General features: G+C 49.6%; 1 protein-coding gene across 2 annotated transcripts in view; it reads right to left on the bottom strand.

The window, feature by feature from the left end:
- Positions 1 to 1,787: 1,787 nt before the first annotated feature.
- Positions 1,788 to 21,335, bottom strand: part of EHD4 (EH domain containing 4) — a 93,064-nt gene continuing 73,516 nt past the window's right edge. For both annotated transcript variants that reach the window (XM_059913530.1, XM_059913531.1), the window contains 2 exons: positions 12,886 to 13,050; positions 1,788 to 5,886 (listed from right to left, as the gene is read on the bottom strand). In XM_059913530.1, the coding sequence (XP_059769513.1) occupies positions 5,350 to 5,886; positions 12,886 to 13,050 (702 nt within the window). In that variant the 3' untranslated portion in view covers positions 1,788 to 5,349. The remainder of the gene's footprint in view (positions 5,887 to 12,885; positions 13,051 to 21,335) is intronic.

The raw sequence follows: 21,335 nt of genomic DNA, 5'->3' as shown, positions 1-21,335 counted from the left end.
GGGTCCCTCCTGCCACTGACTGGCTTCCTGGCACTAGGGATGAACCTGAGCTGCTTCCTCGCCCCAGCCCCAGGTCCAGTCAGGTACCAATGGCTGTTGCTACTGTGCCCCCCAGCGAGCACTCCACAGTGCACCCACCCTCCATCCAGTTACTCCCACTGACCCTGCAGGTCCTCGTCACTGTCCCCAGCTCATCACCCTGCCTGCACGTCAGCCGATGCCCGGCCCAATGTGCCTTCCCAGAGCAAGACTCCCCATTGCCTGGTCGGGACCAGAGGTTTCCTGCCCAAATCTGAACATCAGTGGTTCTCTCAGCTTAGAATGAGAATGCCCCTCTACTCCCCACCGTCCACATTCTCCAATCATATCAGCCCCAGTTAAAATCCTGCTCCTTCTAGGAAGTCCCCCCTCCTCCCACCTCTGTAAGCTTGTTTCACCTCCTGTTAAGAGCCTTGGCCCAGGGCATCCCATGTGATGTGACCACCAGAGGACAGGATGGAGCTGCATGACACTTTGTACACAGATCTCAACAGAGGTGGTTGTATTTGAGGTTGTTGAGCAGGGCTACGGAACTGCTCTTCTTTCTCCCTAGTTCAACTGCAGTAAAGCCACTGCACATGCTGCCAGGATCAGCTCCTCTTGTGCCTTGGCTGATAGCAGCCCCTGTTGAAATGAGAATCCCTGCTGGTCAGTACAGTTCTGGAATATCTGTGTTGCAAGTAACTGAAATTTCAAGTCAAATGGCTTTAAATGATATAAAGGGAATGTACTGGTCCACATAACTGAAAAGTCTGGCAGGAGGAGGACTTCAGGTAAGGTTTGATCCAGCAGCTCAAATGATGCCACCACAGGTGTGGATTCCCTTAGTCTTTCTCAATGCCTTCTTCATCTTCACGCTCCACAGGGTGGTTGCTGTCAGCCTAACCTCACTCCTCTGCTTCCAGCACCTCTGGGCACTTCTCTCAATGCTATTTATATTGTCGCATCAATAGGCTCACTTCTTTGCACTGCATGGTTCAGAAAAGAGAGAACATCTCTCCCAAGAGTTGGAACAGAAGTCTGAGGGGCCTGGCTCTCATAGACACATGTCCATTCCTGAACAATTTCTGTGACCAGGCAGATGAAATACTCTAATTGGCTCAAGACAATCAGGACCCACCCTGGAAAGAAGGGGTGGGGTCTATCTCCCCAAACCTCATGCCTCAGATTGAGGGTGGGGAAGTGGAGAGTGGCCTGCAAAGGAAATTCCAGGTCTGGATCACCAAAAGGGTAGATGGGTGCAAGTGTGAAAACTCCAGACGTCTACTATGGGTGGTCCAGACCTGTGAGGCATGGCAAGAGGCAAGAGCATTGCCAGCCAGCCAGGGGCTGCACCCTAGCACCACTGCACCCTCAGGTGCTCGGGCCTGCCTCAGCACCGGACAGAGGCCGTCTCCTGTGAGTGCTCAGTGATGCCCTGTCCTCAGCCTCGGAAGGATCTCCTCCATGGTCCCCTCCAGTCTTGGTTTCCAGTCACTCTCAGTTGGGGTGTGAGCCTCCCTTGGGGCCTGGTCCCAGACCTGGTCTCTGCCCACAGTGGATGGAGCTGCTTTCCTGCTGAAGAAGCCCGAGTCTACCACCCAGAGAAGATGCAGGAAGAGTCAGGGTCACAGGGATGGCGTGCAAAGGGGCACACCCTCCCCTTAACTCCTCTGCCTCGTTTCAGAAGGGATCCAAGGGATCCCTGCTTTATTCCCGAGACAGCTGGCACACAGTCAACTGAAAAACCAGAGCCAATGGGAAAAAAGTAGTGATTTTTTTCAGAAGTTTATTGATCAGTAGACGGTGTCTTTTTTTGACATTTCTAAACAAGATTACAAAAAAACAGAAGCATTGTGTATTAATTGCATTGGCTAATTGACACATCGCCTGGTACACTCTTAGATTCTGCCCGTGTTTACCTGGAAAAACTCAGTGGTTATCTGTCCTAAGAAAGTTATTTCTCCGCCACATTCCATGGAGGAAATAAACAGTGCCTCCTTAAATGCTTTCCTTATCTCCAAGGCAATCTGTCCAGGGTATTGTTCTGAGCATCAAGGAGTGTAGCCATAAAGCGGGAAGGTTCTGGTGGTGGCTGTCAGGCCATGACTCTGGTGGTTAAACCCCATCCTAGGCGGCAGGCTCCAGTACAAGACATTCCCAGTGTGGTGCAGGGGCGGCTCCCCGAGACCCAGCAGACATAGCAAAGGACCGTGGTCGGGGCAGTGGGGCCAGGGCTCTGCTGAAGCCTCTCCTGCGGTCTTGTAAGGCGGGCAGCGGTTGGGGGAGAGCACGAGGCATTTGGGTTCTCCTCACATGCTCTCTGACCCACCTGGACACCAGTCCCATGAGATGGAATAAGAATCCAACTCCTTAAGGCCCACAGCTCTGTGGGAGGAGTCACAGCCCCCAATCCAGGCATTATTGCTGCACGATGACAAGCGTTCCGGAAGGGCCACTCCAGCCCTGGAGAAGTGAAAGCCGACTGAATGCCTGGTCCTCCCCACAGAAGAGCAGCCCCAACTCAGGTCATCCAAGTGTGTGTGACGAGGAAAGAATCCACGTAGGACGCCAAGCGGGTTGGACATCAGCGTGTGGCCGCAGAGCTGGGGGTTCTCGGCAGGTCTCAGTGCAACGCTTCTGTACAGACGGGTTCAGGAGGGCCTCACCAGTAGGCTCACAGTTTGGAAGTCGACTTCGGGAGGAGTAGGCAGAAGTTTTCATTTTTTTTCCCCTAAACTCAAGACTGCAGACGTTTGTGTTGTGCGATACCATGTGCTGTACAGAAAATAGATTCAAGATTCTTAGGTTTTCTTCTGTGAAATCATGGAGAGCATGAAGATAGTTTTAGAGTTCTGGAGTTTATCTACTTCCACGCCCCCTGCCCCATCCGTGAGCACTTTGCGGAGGGGGTACTTGGACAGTGGGGTGGTGCAGGGAGGACAATACGGTCGGTCAAGGTGCCCAGATCCCAAGGGCTCCGTGTTCCCGGCCCTGCTGCATGGAGTCAGGGGATAACGGGTGTTTTGGACACAGACTCAAGGAACTCTGTGTGGGTCCTGGGACGATATGGGTCCTCGCTTGGCCGCCATCCCTAATGTCTTCCAGTATTTTTTTTTCCAATCGACTATTTACGATGGGTGACTTCAGGTTTTAAGAGACGATATTGAGAAAAATGGACATGTGACTTCCTTTTTCTTCCTTTTTTCTCAGCATTCAGCTGCCAGATGTTCTCTCACCAGAGGTCATGGCGGGTGGGGTGGGGATCACCCGTGAGGTGTTTCCATCCATGTAGAACCAGAAACCTCCTCTGCGGCTCCTCTGAAACAGTATTCCTCTACATCCACATATAGACAAAACTTGGCCATATGTACATATCTACACATTAACAAGTGGCCAAAATACATACTCTTGTGACATACGTGTATATATTTATCTTTATATATGACAACTGAGCAGAGTTAAAGAAGCAAGATGATTGTGAATGGAAATCATCTAACCTCGGCATCTCTATACCTTTGGACAAATGAACTCTCTCTCCTCCTCTCTCAATCTTGCCCTCTGCTGGATCCACCGTGCTTGCATGCCTGTGTGGTCCTCGTGCATTCACAGAACTATCTGCTCAGATTACAGTACTGGGATTACAAATGTCTCTTTTCTACGTGTCTAATTAATTTAAAAGTACTCATTAAGACTAAAACCATGTTATGTATTTACTTCTCTTAAAACTAAATTATGTAGAAAGTAAGCTAGGGAGTGTGAGGGCTGGCATCTGGATAAATGCTTCTCTAAAATAAACATTTTCTTAAGTCTGCTCTTCTGCCCCTGATGTCGCAAGTGACACGAGAAAAAAAAAAACAAATGAGTTTTTTGGAAGACTTAGGTGTGACTGTTTGGATTTCATTCATTTTTGGTGCCGGCAGGGTCCCAGGCTACGCAGCCATCACAACAGTGATGAAATATCATCTCTCTCTTATTGCATAAATAATGGTGAAAGGCACCTGCATCCCCCAGCTGGAGCCCACATAGTTGGGAGGGTGATCTCCACTGGACACAGGCATTTGGGCAAGTGGTCCAGAGAGGTTCACACAGGGCACCCAGGGAGGGAACATCAGGAGCTGATGTACAGGTAAGGGCCCAAATCCTACCTCGTGAGGCATTCATGGTATGAACCACACAGTCTTCTGAAGAAAAGGCTTTATGTGAAAGATTGCATCTTGTTTCTGTATAAAGGCCTTTATCCTTTATATAGAAACTATATTTAAAAAACTAGTCATATTAAAAATGCCTATTTTTTTATAAAAATAGTGTCTAACGCTAGTAGACTGACCTCTTCTATCTGACAGCCAGCTTGGGCTGGCCCCCCATCCCCTCTGTGGCCACAGGGCCAGGACACTGCCCGCACCAAGCCATGTTTTTTTCTGGATTTAAATCCTGCCATTGACCAAGGAGCCTTGAGGACGTGTAACCACGCTAACTGACGACTGGGGAGAACCACCTCTTTTCTTACTCTAGTTTAAGTATGATAAACTTTGCTGCAACCTATTGCCAGACAAGTAAAGCTAATCTTCAGATTTCAACGTGACTTGAAATGAATACTAGAACTCTTGCCAGGGGTTAATAAAGGTTGTGAGTTCCAAATTTCTAACCAAATACAACTTTGCTGGGAAGGCTCCAAGGCTGGGGGAGCCCCGGGAGGGCCAGCCAGCAGGCGCTGGGATGGATGCTCCTTGCGGCCTGGCCGCGGGCTCTGCAGGCCTACAGAAGGGACGGGGACGTGCAGACACGGTGCGTCCTCCTCTCAAAGCTGGGGCAGCAGTCTTCTCTTTGGTAGACAGTTTGGAGAGAACAGAAATCTTCTCAGGTGTTTTTTTTTTTTTCACTCTAAATAGAGCAAGAGGCAAAATAAATAAGCTCGTCTTTGCTGCTTCCCGGTGCCCTCTGAGGGACAGCCAGGTTCAAAATGATGGACAGTCCAGTGAAGCCCAGCAGAGCCCCCAGCTGACACCCCGTGGCTCCTGGGATTCCACATCTGGGCTTCTCCAGGCTTTGGAGGACTCCTTGGACGATTTCCCTTTCTTCTCAACCCTTCCATCCCCGTATCCACCCCCTCCCCCCAATATTTTAATAGAAACTCTGGGAATTTTAAGGTGAAAGGATCTCATCTAGTGTCCAGTGTCTGCCCTCCCCGTTCTACAGATGGGGAAACCGAGGCACAGAGAGGGCAGTGACTCGCCCAGGGTCGCTCAGTGAGTCAGTGGCAGCGTGGGCCTCCGGCCCAGGCCCCCCGATTCTAGCCCCACACCGCCCTCCCTGTGTGCGGCCTGCCCCTCAGTCGGCCTTCGGCAAGGATTTCCTGTGGGAGGGCGGCACGAGGTGCAGGGGCAGGCTGTTGGGCAGCTCGTAGCCATCGAGCTTGATCTTGATGAGGTGCTTGGCCAGTGCGAACTCCTCCTCGTCCAGCATGCCGTCGCAGTCACAGTCGGCCAGCTTCCAGATCTTGCCCAGGACGCTGTTGGGCAGCTTGGAGGTCACCATCTCCTTCTTGGCGTTGACGCCCGATATCTTGCCGTTGATGGGCGACAGAGTGTAGAAGAGCTCATCGTAGACAGGCTTGTCTTTGGCCACAACCCACTCCTCCTCATCGGCGCCCTCCTTGGCGCCCTCCCCGTAGCCCTGGTTGAAGGGGCCCTCGGCCGTGCCGTCGAAGGCACCGCCCTGCACCAGCTGCGTGGGCATGCTCGTCTCCTCCTGGCTGATGAGGCTCATCAGGGACGAGATCTTGTTGCTCAGCATGTTGTCCACGGCCTCGATCAGCTTGGGCTTCAGCGAGTGGAATTTGGTGAAGTCATAGTTCTCAAGCTGTTCCTGGAAAAGGAGAAAGCACAGATTTGGTTAACGTCCTCCCTGCAGGAAGCAAATGAGGAGAGGGATGGCTGGAGGGGACGAATGCTCCCTTAAAGCAGGCAGCCCATGCTCTGGGCTGTCCAGAGCTCTCTCTCTTTGGTGGGGTCCCCACATCCGAACCCACCAGACATAGGAGTGGCTTTTGGAACAAGAGACAAGATGCATGAGATGCAACATTTTCCTACGGTAGCTAATCTGGGCTGGCAGTGGCATGAGGGACGGTGATCCCCTAGGGCTTTGAGACAAAATTCCTTCACCCTGTCTTTTTTAAAAAAAGCACTCTAGAGATCTACTATTTTATCTTTTAAAGTATGTTACATACCTTACATACTTCAGTTGATTTTCACAACAATGCTGGGAGTCAGGAAGGGCAGGTATTAATAACCCCATTTTACAGAGAGCACAAGGGGTGTCCTGGCGGAGTCAAGACCAGAGCCCATGCCTCCTGCCGCTCGACTAGCCTCTTTGTGCTGTAACATGAAGCTGCGACAGAGCTGTCAGTAGAACTTATTTAGGTAAAATGATTATTTAAAGATGATGCTGATCAGTTAAAAAAATGTAGTTTAGGGTACAAATAGGTACAAGTTGAAACTGGAAAGAGAGAGAGGAGTAGGGATGGGAAGGGCAAGTATAAATGCAGCCAATAGAGCTGAGTAGTACTAGCATGGTCAGGGCAGGTCTCGGCTGCATCTCCCAGGAGAGCTGGGAGGAGCAGACAGAGCACAGGGTTTGCAGACGGCCCTAGGGGACGCGGCAATTGCCTGGCCGGGATGGGAGCCAACTGTAGATGCCACAGAGGCTCTGTGGATGGCTCTGTAGAAATAGTCCTTCCTGCCTTGGTTACCCTTTCTTCCTTCCATCCATCCATCCAACATTTACTGACCATTTGTTATGTGCCAGGCCCTGTTCTGGGATATAAATATGAAAAGCCACAGTCTCTGCCTTCAGGGAGCTTAAATTTCAAAAAGGGCTTGACTTAGTTTACAGTGAAACAATGATAATATGAAATAGAAGAAAGTCATTAACAAAAGGAAAAGCCAAGTAATTGAAAGGAAGAGGAGGGGAATCATCACATCAGATAATGAAGGCTGAGAAAAGCTACACTCCTCAGCTGCCCTGGCTGGGGAGCCGGTGGGGTCACACCTCATTGTCGGAGGGGAGAAACCACCTGTTCATCACAAGAAAGACAAACCTTCTCTGGCCCTGAACTGTAGAAGTCACTTAGGGAATTTTATAAGGGGCCTCAAAGATCTAGTGAAAATGTCTTCAATAGTAGTTTTGCCAAACAAACACAGAGAATTCCAGGTATGGCAGTTTTTATATGGACTCTACATGAAGTATTTCTGTTTGGACAATCCTAGAGGGCCAGAGAGGGGACAGCCAGGTGCGCAGTTTTCTGGAGATGAGACAGGGAAGCTCTCAAGGGAAACAGCTTTCACATTCCCCTCAGACCTGACTGTTCTGGACAGAAGTAATGGGACAGGGAGTTAAGAAAAAACAAAACTTTGTGCTACCATAAATATTACACTTTGCTTGTAAAAAGTTGGGGGAAAAACTAGTAAACAAAAATAAAAATCTTAAATCACTTATAATACCATCACCCAGCAATGACTCTTGCTAACATTTTTGGGCATACGTTTATAGCCATTTTTACAAACACACACACACACGTGCACACACACACTCTTTAACTGAAATAAGATCACACTATGTAACAACTTGCATTTTAAAGAAATAATGTATCACAGCTTCCCATGATATCAATTTTTACATAACCTTTAAAAATTTTTTAATATTTGATTTAATTTTTAAATTGAAGTATGGTTGATTTACAATATTGTGTTAGTTTCAGGTATACAGCACATTGATTCAGTTTTATATAAATATAAAGTGATTTGGTTTTATATATACATATACTTTTTTTCAACATCTTTATTGGAGTATAACTGCTTTACAATGGTGTATATATACATATACTTTTTCAGTTTCTTCTCCATTATAGGTTATTACAAGATATGATATCGTTCCCTGTGCTCTACAGTAAAAACCTGTTACTCAGCCACAGAAAGGAATGAAATATTGCTATTCGCAGCAACATGGATGGACCTCGAGATTATTATACTAAATGAAGTAAGTCAGACAGAGAAAGACAAATACCATATGATATCACTTATATGTGGAATCTAAAAAATAATACAAATGAACTTATTTGCAAAACAGAAACAGACTCAAGATACAGAAAACAAACTTATGATTACCAAAGGGGAAGAAGGGAGAGGGATAAATTAGGAGAATGGGATTAACAGATACACATTAATATATATAAAATAGATAAATAAACTTATTCTCAATAACTACATGATATTGAACTGTATAGCTGGGCCTTTCCTCATTTACCCTGTCCATGTAATTGGAAATTCAGGTCGTTTCCAATGGAGAATCAAAATTGTGGTCTCTAGGGTGTGCTGGCAGGGCAGACATTCTAGGCTGTTATTCTGAAGTGGAGCCCTGAGCTTTAGATGGTGGAGAGGACAGAGCGGAAAGCAAAACAGCCTGACATATCTTGGAGAGGTGCCCCCACCACTCTTCTCAGTAGCCAGCTCTGTGGCTGTCAAAGCAGGCTGGCCTGGGCTGCCACCTAGCACTCGGCCTGAGCTCAGCTCAGAGTGGTGGGGTAGCACAGGCCTGGTTTCTAAGGTACATTCCAGTTTTCATGTCCTCCATCCTCACTGACAGACCACAGTCACCTGCACGTCATCCCAACATCAGCACCAAACAATGCTGCTAACACCTTGGGGTCCTGCTGCCGGCACCTCGGTCAGCCAAGGGAACTGAGAAGAGAAAGCCCAGGAGGACGAGAGCAGGCAGCTCACACAAAAATCCCAGTGCTGCTGGGGTAAACAAGTCTGGATTCCGCTGGGTGCATGAACACCTACCCTCTTTCCTCATGAATGAGCCTGAGCTCTGGGCACACACAGAGCCTCTGTGTCCGGCCAAGTGGACAAATGAGGGCGGTGCCCACCCAAACTTTCCACCCGCCTGCAGGGGGACATGGATTCAGACTGGAAACCTCTGGAAAACTGGCCAGGGGGAAACGGCCACATATTTGCAGGGGTGGGCAGGAAGCAGCGGCAGCAGCCGTTCCCGCCCCGGAGGGCACATAGGAAGGAAGCCCTACACTCTCATCCGCGTGGCGCCCGCCTGCCCAGCCCTGGCCGGCGGGGGGGTGGGGTCCAAGTTAAACCACACCATCCCTGCCCTCCACCAGCGTGGCTCCAAAACTTTTTATTGGGATGAACACACACTGGAGAATTTAAAGTGTTACCCATCAACAACTGTATCCATCAAAGCCACCAAGCCCGGGATCCTGGAATTCCCCACCAAGAGACAAAGGTCAATCCCAGCTTAGCCTCTTCTGGGCTCTCCCTTGCCTGCTCACTCCCAGCCTGTACCAGAAGCTGTTTTTGAATCCACTGGGAGGGCCTGAGCGGATGCGGATGGCTCTGCCGCCCCCTGCTGTTGAAATGTTGCCAGCTCCTCAGCTGTGGCGGCCTAGTTCTCCAAGGAGGACGACTGCGTCAGCAATCAAGGTGGCCTTGCTAGTGTCCCCTCATTCTGCAGCACGGACACGTCAGTGCAGCAAAGCAGATTCCCTCCCCAGTGGTGTAGGGCTGACACAGGCAGATGCACCACCAGGTCATGGGCCTCCCCCAGCACCAGGCAAAAGCCTGCAAAATACAACTGGCTCTTTGCTACGGTGAAGAGTCACCCTGACCAGCTTGGAGAGTAGAGACTTAAAGCCGGCCCTGGTGAGCTCTCCGTGAGATCCTGGGATGTGCAAAGATCATAATCAAGTCATCTCCAAGCTTCTGCCCCTGCCGGTGTGCCAGACACAGTAAGGCTGAATGCCTGTGCTGGGGAAGATGTCAGATGCTCAACAGACTCAGGGATGATGGAGGCCTTGACCCACACCAGGAACCCCCAGAGCTTCCTGGGTGACAGCAAACTAGCTTGAAGTAGTAAGCACACCCTCTGGGCTCCAGGCCTGCCTTGCTCCCTGGGGATTCCCTGAAAGGACTGGGGTGGTATGATCAGGGCCTGGCCGGCTTCCCAAGGAAGAATCCTCAGCCAGCTTCCAGGGGTTTGCTCCAGAAACCACTGGTCTATAAGCCCTGTGGGAGTCAGCCCTAGGTCAGGGTCTGAGAAACTCATTACCCTAGAGCCTGCTACGATATAAACATACACTAACTTATTAATTAACCTACTCAACACGTATTCACTGAGTGCCTGCTACACCCCAGGGGCTGGGGATATGGCCAAGAACAGGACATGGGTCACTGGCTTCATGGAATTACAGCCTTGTACGGGAGACACTAAATAAGACACTGAGTAAATTAATTATACCAAAGCACAGAGACACTTACGCTGTAACAAGGAGCACATGTCCTAACAAGGGGCTTTGCTGCCAAAACGTCACTGCCAGTTACAGTCATAGCAGCAAAGCCTGTAACCCAGAATGGACCTCTGTAGGGGCAAGGAGTTTTACTTTTGCTGCTTGTTCAATGATTTATTCCAGGGGCCTAGAACAGTGCCTGGCCATAGTAGACCTGATTACTATTCTTAGGTGAATGCATAAATGAACACAGATGACGGTAGGACTGTGTTGATGGTAGACACCCATCAGGTAGGACTCCTGTTCCCAGTCTCAGGGCACCCAGGAGTCCAATGAAGGGGCCAAGGTGCCTGGTGCGGCGCCTAACCACAGGGTTCCCAGTGAAGGTTCAGGCCCTTCCTGTACTGCCTGGCTACATCGGCCAAGGCTGCTCCCGAGACCTGAGGTGAGGGACTGCCCCTGTGACCAGCTCTGAGAGGCCTGGGTGCCCTCTGACCGGCCAGGCCCAGGCTAGCATGGTCAGGAGTAGCTCTGGTCACAGAGTTTGCTCCCTCCGTTCAGGAGCTCCCCGGAGACGGGAAGGGGAGGCCTGTCAGGGAGACTTCAGGTCTCGGGAGCCGCACCTTGTGGGTCGGGCATCAAGGGAGGCCAATGAGCCACAGACGTCCCATCAGGCCATCGTGAGCACTGTGTATTTACTCACAGCTTTCATTTCAGTCAGGAAACCAATTTCCCTTCCAAAGTATCTGAAGGATGCCAGGAAACAGTTGTCCTTCAGTTTGGTCACGGGGTGCAGGGCAGACCCTGTTTGCACACCAAGGGTGTGAAAGCAGAACCTGCTCAGGAAGAGGCCCCAGGAGCCCTCAAATTAGCCATCTTGTGACCAGAGAAAAATCCAATTCATCCTCTGAGTACAGGAATATCAACTTTACTTCTAAAAAAAAAAGTGTTTCTATGTATTTTTTTAAGCCGACTAAATCATATTTGACTAGATCGTACTTTACTTCTAAAAAATACAACTTTACTTTACTTCTAAAAAAAAAAGTGTTTCTATGTATTTTTTTAAGCCGACTAAATCATATTTGACTAGATCGTATGTACCAGATGCATTCACCCTGATCCCAGGCATCACAGCAGTAAGTGTAACCCACTCCTATTTCAGTGTGCACTTTATATACAGAGAGTTTACATTAACAAACCCCTTAGGATCGATGCTTCCCCTCCTGCGGCCTGATCTTGCCTCTGCGCTTGCCCTTCCTCCTCCCTGACCCTCCCCCCCAAGCCCACCCCCATCCCCACCCCAGGCAGGCTGGCAGCTCACAGGCCCAGAGTCTCCAGGGTGCAGCCAGTATTCTGTACACTCTCTTTGGCCCGTGTAGATTCTTTGAAATTCTGAGCCAAAATTTGAAAACCAGGGGACTTTACATACAAATCCAGATCTCCAGCTTCTCGTGAAATATCCAGGCCTGCACTCCCACAGGGCAGCGACCACTGGGCAGGACGGGGCCTCCCCACCGAGGGGGGCAGGGCACACGCTCCCCAATCTGCCCCCACCGTGCGCCCCGCAAGTTCTCACTCACTGCACTTGCAGAATTGTTTTCCTCCTGGTAGAGACATGTTTCTCAGGACCCACATCTCTACCAAATGTGAGAAAACAAGAGGTGGTCGGAGGGGGCACCCCAGTTTCCTTTGGCGTGGCCCGCCTGCCTCACTTGTTTGAGTTACTTCTGGCTGGTGGCCGCAGGCATCTGAGTTGTGTTGCCTGCTTTCCAGAGAGGACTGTGGCCTCCAGGGCAGACGGGGCCTCGCACCGGACAAGGAGATGGTCGGTCAGGCTCTCTGAGGAGCCAGGTGAGGCGGCCTCGCTCGGGAGGACATGGTCAGCATAGAAATCAACGGTCACCTAACACCACGGCGGGGAGGTGGACACACGGGTCAGGCCAGGGTGGCAGCACCCACCCGGGGTCACCTGGGGCTGCCCAGACACATCTCAGGGAGACTCTGAAATTAGGCCAAAGGCTGCCCGAAGCTGACCTTTAAGCACACTCTTCAGTAAGCACAGGCCGCTGTGTCTAGTGAACTCCCGCCGTGGCCACAGCCCGCCACGGCCTCTGACTGAGCCCACAGCAGCAGCAGCGCTGCCCGAGCGCGTAATCCCACAGCGCAGGGCAGCGCAGGGGAGGGCCGGCTTCAGGAGGCCCCTGGAAGTGACCTCCAAGGTCACTCTCAGCTCTAATTCCCTTAAGGTTCTGGGATTCTGAAAAACAGGTGTCACTTCCGTGTCAAAACAACCTTGAACGCAGCCTAAGGGAGCTGTTCACAGGATTTTTTTCAGGTGAGCTTAATTTACTTCTTGAAATGTCTCCCTTTTTGTTTAAATGTTTCAGGAAGCAAGCAATTTCTGCTTTATTCACAGGAGCCTATTATCATGTATTACTAGGAAGACGAATTGACCGTGTTCCCCTCCATTCTAAACCATGAAACCCAAACGTGTACCCAGCAACCAGCCGGACAAGGTGGCAGTGCCCCTCCAACCCCACTGGTGACACTGTGATGGGCCTCGGTACCTGCATTGCCTTGACCTCGGGGAAGTCCCCTGAAGAAATCTGGTATTCTCGCTGCAGCTGAGTGTAGATTTCTGGCAACCTGCTGATAAGCTCTCTCTTCTTGTTTTCTTTTCCAAATACACTTGGCATCTCCTTTTTCAGGTGGCTGATGATGTAGGCATGTACCTGAAGGGGTATATGTCAGTGAGGACGGGCCATTTAGAAGTGCACCAGAGAAGGACAAACAAGATGGCATCTTACATGCATCATAGCACATAACAGGCATCCCCGCAAAGTCATGGTGCTCAGGACAGGAGGAGGGCAAGGACCTGGGGGAAAGGTATGGGGGCACCTGAGTGGGAAAGACCTTGGTTCTGGTGATTAACTTCAGAAGATCTAAGAGAAAGTTTCACCAGGGCCAGTGCACAGGAGCACCAGCAAATGAAGCTGGAGGCTCATGGAAATGGCTGATCTGCATGGAAATCTGTGCCTGGTGAACAGTGAGATGAGAACATCCATAACCTCCCCGTGGACAGTTTAGGCCCCGAGATCACTGAGGTCATTTCTGCACAAGACCAGCTGCCTAGGGCCAGGCCAGACAGCAGAAGCTCCGTCTTAGAGAGGGACCCCTGGTACAGGAGGGGGGAGCCCCAGAAACCTTGGTCACTCAGGGGTAGCAGGCCCGGCACTGTTACCCGAAGGGTGGTGAATCCTGCTGGGAGGGCTCTACTTGGCTTGCGTCACTTTCTTCCCTAACATTTCCACCCTTCTACTGATTTCCAACTTTAGGATGTTAAGAAACGCTCATTACAAAAGTTCTCTTTGTACAGCAGAAACTAACAAAACATTGAAAAGCAATAAAGATGTTTAAAAAAAAGTTCTCTTTGTATATCTAGAATTCTACACAGTAATTTAGAAGTCAAGAAAATAACTAAAATAAGAAAAGATGAAAAACAGAGCAGTGATTACAAAAAGAAAATGACTGTGTAGCTATGGAAAATCCTATTAAAAAAGCAGACGTCTACTATAATCTTGTGGAAGAATGGAAATTGAATAAAGGTGGTAAGCATTAACATCCCATGGCTCAACTGAGGGCCTCTGTGTATGGACATACACTGGGCACAGCCAAAAACATTTTGCTAAGATTTAAACACAAAAATAAGTGCATAATGCAAATGCTGACAGGCTCGGACCAGACAACGCTAACTTCTCCATCTACATAAAGGTCATGTTAACATAAGCACACACTGAGCTGCCTGACTATTGCTACAAGTATAGGTTGGGAGAGATGCGTCTAAACCTTCCTGTCACTAATAAACTTATTTACTTATTTATTTTAAAACATCTTTATTGGAGTATAATTGCTTTACAATGGTTAGTTTCTGCTTTATAACAAAGTGAATAGTAAACTTATTTACTTTTCAAATTAAAACAGCTTAAAATATTTACACGATTCTTTAAGATAACCAGAGAAATCCAAGGTTTGGGAATCCTTTTATTTAGAATGATGGGCTTTAACTGCATTCCTGAGGATATGATGAATAAGTGGTAAAACTAGTAAGACTGGTAATTTCCTTGCCTTGATTAGTGAATGCCTGGCTTGGCTTGGATGGGGCTGGGGACGGCCCTGTGTAGGTCCGAAGGCCTCTTGGCGGGGCCGCCATATTCCATCGGGGAGAACCAGCTGTCACCAGCTGTCCTTGCATCATTTCCTTGGCCTCGGCCCTCCTGGATCCTCTGGACTGGGCCTGTGGACCCCTCTCTCTTCCGTGCTCTGGCCCGCCCTGCTCTGGAGCCCACCCCAGCTGAAGCAGGAAGTCCCACTACCTGCTCAGCTTCCCATCCAAGAGGGCGTCTTTCCAAGACCCCTTCCCAGAGCCCAGGCCTGGGGCAGCTGCCAGGTCCCTGCAGAGCTCCCCAAGCCCCCTCCCCACCTATCAGTGTGGTACCTCGGAACTGCCAGGCCCCTGCGCAGGTAAGGCTGACTCCCCACCCAGCCCCTAGCTCCCCTGGGAATGGCACCCTGCTCTTGAACACTGCCTGGTCCCCAGGGGCCTGCTTTCCCTGGGCTGGGCTGCAGGTGATGTGCCCCTGCCACAGCCCTCCACCCATCGCCTGGCACCTGCTCCCTCATCCCTGCCCTCATGGTGCTCCTCGCTGATGACTGAGGCTGCTGGATAATGGGCCAACCTTGGATGCCAGGCCTCCAGGACCCTGACATAACTGGGGCGGTTCCTGTGCCAGGCCTCAACTCCCTCCTCCTCCCACCTGCCTGGCTCCACCTGGGTCATGCCCCTCAGGTGACCTGCTCACGCTGCAGGCTGCTCTCAGCCGCAACTACGGGCCCGCTTCGTGCAAGTCCCCTGTTGTACTGCCTCTGCACGGCCGCCCCCTCCTGCCCTTCCCTGGGCATCCTAAGACAATAACCCAGGGTCCGATTCTATGCACGGGCCCTGCCTTTAAGAAGCTTATCAAGTTACAAGGTAAATTATAATTCTTAGAATCACAGAGTATTAAATCTGGGAGGGGCTCCCTATATCTGATTGAATTCCTGGTTCCAGGAAATTCATATGACTTACTCAAGGTCACGCACCTAGTTAGGAGATGCCAAGCTGGCACTAGCATTTAACTATCTTACTGCCTCATTCCCTATCTTATAGAATTAACTGCTTTTTGTGGGTATGAACTAAAAATGGTACTGAAGCTGCTGAAATCTGGAATTCAAACTGAACTATGTCCTATGGAACAACTTTGAGGTTTGGCTTCTGATTGTTCCTAACTCACAGGGGAGCTTTGGAAAGGTCATGTACTCTTCCCTCCCCATACATAAAAAATGGATACGTTATGGCACACACACTGTGAACACCACGCAGAATGTGGGTAAAGACTGCAATCTTCTAGCGGGACGGCGCCTTGTGATTTTCTAAGGACTCTTGGTAAACAAGGGGCAGCCTGGGTGGCTGAAATCCCCAGTCAACTTGAAAAGCTCGTGTCTGCTCTTATGTGTCAAAGATGTATCTCCAAACAAATGCAGGACCCGGGGCCAGATCTGGCGATGGTCCAGGGAAGGAGGTAGAAACAGTCTGATCTTTTGTTCTTTATAATAAGAGAAAATTAATCGAGAGGAAGAGGAACAGGAAGGAGAAGATGGGGAGAAAGAGGAGGTGGGAAGGATGGGACTGCGTGTTTGAAGGCCGGGTCAGGCGCTGCCACCGCTGCCCACGCGCTCGCTGAGCAACCCTGGGCAAGCTGTCTCCTCCCCAGCCTCGGCTTGCTCACCCACAACCTGGGGATTACAGCCCTTACCTCACAGGGCTGTGGTTATGAGAATCGAGAGAGAGCACGTATTTGAATGCACTTTGTCCTCTAGAAAGCGGACTAGAAATGTTGTCATTGACTAATGGCCAAAGACCTATAGCTGGAGGGGTAGTAATGCCAGAGGAGGCTTGTGGCTATTTAGTCCTTACTGAATAATGAATAAACTCTATATATTTAAATAGAACATGATGAATTTGGGTTCCAAGTTCTTCATTCACAAGTGAATGACACTGAACCCTGGGGAACGTTTGAACATTGTTGTCTTGTTCAATTCGCTCTTTCCCTTATATAAAACTAGAAAAGGAGCTTCCCTGGTGGCGCAGTGGTTGGGAGTCTGCCTGCTAGTGCAGGGGACGCGGGTTCGAGCCCTGGTCTGGGAGGATCCCACATGCCGTGGAGCGGCTGGGCCCGTGAGCCACAGCTGCTGGGCCTGTGCGTCTGGAGCTTGTGCTCCGCAACGGGAGAGGCCGTGATGGTGGGAGGCCAGCGCGCCGCGGTGAAGGGTGGTCCCCGCTTGCCGCAGCTGGGGAAAGCCCTAGCACAGAAGCGAGGACCCAACACAGCCATAAATAAATAAATAAATAAATTAATTTAAAAAAAAAAAAAAAAAAAAAAAACTAGAAAAGCCCCAACTCATCAAATGGTGATGACCAAGGGTAAGTCAAATGGCTCAAAATGTCAATTTTTTTCTGGGCTAATAACTCAATGAGCAGAAAAAGATGTACTCCCCTTTAAATGAACAGGGATTTATAGCTCACATCTACACTCTGCCACAACCTCATTAACTGTGTCCAGTGACAAGTGTTTGCATATCCAAGGCTGAGAAGCATGTACACAGAGTAATACTGGGTATTTCCACTGTGGGCTTGGAGGGCAACCCCCAGCAGCAAGTGCTGGAAGCTTGAGGTGCTCATGGACAATAGGAATGGAAATGCCCACGGAATTTGGATACCGGGGAGCCGTGTGGGGGAAGTCAGGCTGGGATACATTGTTCTGCACTGGGCAACCTTAGAGTTGCCCAGGTTTAATATGACCTGATGGAGATCTGCATCTTTGCAGGCTCAGCTGGAAACGTGCATAGAACATTTAACCTCTGGGGATCAGCACATTTATATATATATATATTTGTTTGTTTGCTTATTTATTTATTTATGGCTGCGTTGGGTCTTTGTTGCTGCGCACAGGCTTTATCTAGTTGTGGTGAGTGGGGGCTTCTCTTGTTGCGGAGCACGGGCTCTAGGTGTACAGGCTTCAGTAGTTGTGGCACACAGGCTCAGTAGTTGTGGTGCACGGGCTTAGTTGTTCCGTGGCATGTGGCATCTTCCCAGACCAGGGATTGAACCTGTGTCCCCTGCATTGGCAGGCAGATTCTTAAGCACTGTGCCACCAGGGAAGTCCCTGGGGGTCAGCACATTTTAAAATTGGGTTTATTATCATATAAAAATTTCAGTTCCTGAACTAAAGACCCAGAAGATGAACCCATGGGGTAGTAAGAGTGTGAGGCTTCAAGATGCAGCTGATTGGCTCCCACTTAGAGGTTTGTTATTCTGTTGAAATCAAAGCTGGCACCAACAGCACATATGATTCTGAAGAGCCTTAAAGGGCATGTGAGGGGGTCTACCCAGTCATCTGATGTTGGCCTTCAAAGAGACAGGCTCCCCTGGGTGGACACAAGTACTGACACACCCCCAGTAGATTGGGGCTGCCAACTGAGCTATTTTTAAATGCCCCCTGGAGGACTAAGCATCAAAGGGATAGTCATCAGCCATTGTAGAATGATTTTTACATAACTTAGCCTGGGTCCATGTGGTGAATTTCAAAATGTCTAACTTCTCCCCAGATGGAATAGGTGGTGCAGACAGACCAGAAAGCTGCCCCTGCACGCGACACGTGACTAAGAGGAGGACACACTTTGAAGATGAAACTAAATTGCACAGAACTATAGTAAACCCCCCAAATCACTGACCTCTCCTTTTCTTTCTCATTTTTAGTTGTTCCTTCCTCAAATGGTGACTCATTTTTTACTGAATAAAGGTTTCCAAGTGGGTGGGAGCCTTTCCTATCCTTGGGCAGCATGCTTATAAAGGGTGGGGTCCTACAGTAAACTTGCCTCGCTATTTACCTTTGTGCACTTATCCCATAAACTACTATGATTTGGAGTGTGAACCTTATTTCTTTAACTTGGCTATTTTAATTATAGCTGAATAAAACTAAATTCTTATTTTCTAAACTTACTTTGGGCTTTCCCCAAATAGGTTACTCTAAAAAATCATGAAATGAAACTTGACTGGCATCTTAGATTGTGACATCCTTCAAAGAAGGATGTCTACGGATATCATAAGATATAATCTTTGAGGCTAACCAAAAAACCCACTCTAAAGGTTTCCTGTTCTTTGAAATAGACAGTCGGGAAAAAAATATAAATAGAAAAAGCAGGGAAATCATTAAGTTTCAAGAGATCTTTAGTAAGAGTGCCATTTTTCATATTATTAAAATGTCATCTTGGGCTTCCCTGGTGGCGCAGTGGTTAAGAATCCGCCTGCCAATGCAGGGGACACAGGTTCGAGCCCTGGTCCGGGAAGATCCCACATGCCGTGGAGCAATTAAGCCCGTGCACCACAACTACTGAGCCTGCGCTCTAGAGCCCGTGAGCCACAACTACTGAGCCCTCGTGCCACAACTACTGAAGCCTGCGTGCCTAGAGCCCGTGTTCTGCAACAAGAGAAGCCACTGCAATAAAAAGCCTGTGCACCGCAACGAAGAGTAGCCCCTGCTCACTGCAACTAGAGAAAGCCCGCACACAGCAATGAAGACCCAACGCAGCCAAAAATAAATAAATAAAATTAAAAAAAAATGTCATCTTTATGATACCTCAAGTTTGACTACTGCAGAACCCGGCAGGACATTAACAACGCATTTCTGGCTTTATTTCTGCATGGGCCACAAATTCTACCTAATTATGGTGGTCTATAAATAGACACACTCCATACCCCAACTCAGATCTGTCACCTGTCAGGTGACATCTGAAAACTTATCCTTTGCATGCTTTCAAAATGACAGCTCGACAAACCTCTAAACTTACAGTAGGGTTTACGTGGATGGATAATTTTATAGAATAAACAGAATGACAGATTAATGCAGAAAGCAAGGGTGTAATAAGGAGCAACCAGATGTTGTCCACTCTGGATTTCAGGTGAATGCCTTCCGGACCAGGGAGTCAGGCCCACTGGAGTTTGAATCTATATTTTGTAACTTCAGGCTGGGGAGCCTTGGGCAAGTTATGTCACCTTTTTGAGCTTCAGTTCCCTTTTGTGAGAAATGAAGAGAATGCCCAACTTTGTGCACTTATTGACAGGATCAGACCCTCAGGAAGGATTGGCTTACAAAAGGAAAACTGGATCAAGAGAGATGAAGATTAATATACCAAAACCAAAGAGCATTTTTTACGAAATAGAAACACTGCAAAGAGAAGAACTCAGGTGACTCCTTGTCCATTTCAGCAACAAGTTCACAAATGGAACATAAAACTGCAGATGGTGTATAAAGTGGATGGCATTGGTTAGTGGCCAAGGCCACTGTGCTGAGTTCGGCTTCTTCTCCACCCAAGACTGTTTCCTGCCCCCTTTTGCAGTGTGGTGCTGCCCCAGGAACACACTGGCACTGAGAAGCTCAGGCTGGAAACATCCGTACTTCAAACATTTTCCTTTATGAAAAGGAACAAGCCAGATACTATTCTTAGGAAAAAAAAGACAAGCTTTTTTCCTAGAAGTAAGCTCAGCAAGTTTTCCGCCCCCTGCCCCTGCCCCCCGCCTCTACACAAGGGCTTTCATTATTCCCGGCGCCAGTACACAGCAGCATTCTGTGCCTCTCTAAACCCAGGCCATGCTGGCCCCTTCATGGGGCCCAACACTCAAGGATGGCAGCGAAGTCCCATGTGCTTGGCACCCCCAGTGAGCTCTCTGCTCTTTATTTATATGACTAACGACAGCTGCGTCTTCAGTCACTAGGCCCTCAGTACCGACTGGTAAATTAAAAATGTCCATGGGCATTTAAAAATAGTTTAAAAGATCTTGAAGTCTGCAAAGGCTATGACGTCATTTACCAGCCTTGGTTATAAGATCACGTTGGGTACTACGTACACTGAAGGTTAAGTTCAGCTGTATCAGCTGGAGGAGAGAAAGACCACACGCCGGGGTCGGGGTGGGGGGACGGGCGTCACTAAATGGGCAAAAACGGACTTCCTGCCACCAAGCATCAGGCCCGGGACGAGCAGGGGAGGGAAATCATTTCAGGAGAGCTGCAAATCAGTGGATTTACAAGCCTTGCAGAACTGGAACAAAAGTGGCTGTAGTTCGGGAAGGAAGCAGATGGTACTGAGAAGAAAAGTTAAAACAGCAGTGACTCACGGGAGCACAGGTGACTGCAGATTAGCTGGGCCGCGTGGGAGGAGGGCGTGAGCACGCACTGGGTGGGGAGCTGAGTAGAGAGGAAAAGAGCAGATCCAGGGACTATGGGGGGGGCTGGGCAGCCAGGGAAGCGTCTCTTTCGACATAGGCGGGATGCTGCCCTGTGAGCGTGCTGGCATAAGGGCGGCGATGACGAGCCATGAGGAGGGGTTGGACGGCTGGTCACCCGCCCGGAAGTCACCCTCCGTGGAGCCCTCCCCGCTCCCCATCCCGCCCCGGCGAGGCCCCCTCCTCAGAGCACAGTGTCCACACCCCAGTCACACACAGCTCCCCATTCTGTAAGGGGGGGTTCTGCGCCCCCTCCTCCCCCAGACCAGGTTGCCCAGCCCCGGCCCAGGGACGCTGAGCAGCTGCCGACTGAATGAGGCAAAGTGATGGTGGACTCCGGAAGGCTGGCCTGTGGGCCCCCAGGCCACAGCAGAAGCCACTCTCCGTGCAGCAAGAGGAAGTGGGAGGAGACGTGGGTTCTCTGCCACCAGCAGATGAAGGAGAAGTGAGCCCACCTCACTTCCTGACCAGGGTAGCAGTGGATTTGGAAAGGCAGGCCCGGGGACCAGTTCTAGCAGAAGGGACGGGCCAAAGCAGAAGGCGAGACTGAGAGGCAGGAGGGCTGTCTTTCAGTCCTAACTTTGTCACTGATGGATTAGGTAACCCTGGAGAAATCACTTAACCTACCTTGTGCTTGTA

The sequence above is a fragment of the Balaenoptera ricei genome, chromosome 2 (assembly GCF_028023285.1).
Source record: "Balaenoptera ricei isolate mBalRic1 chromosome 2, mBalRic1.hap2, whole genome shotgun sequence".
NCBI classification, from domain to species: domain Eukaryota; kingdom Metazoa; phylum Chordata; class Mammalia; order Artiodactyla; family Balaenopteridae; genus Balaenoptera; species Balaenoptera ricei.
This window is presented reverse-complemented; position numbering and strand designations above follow the sequence as displayed.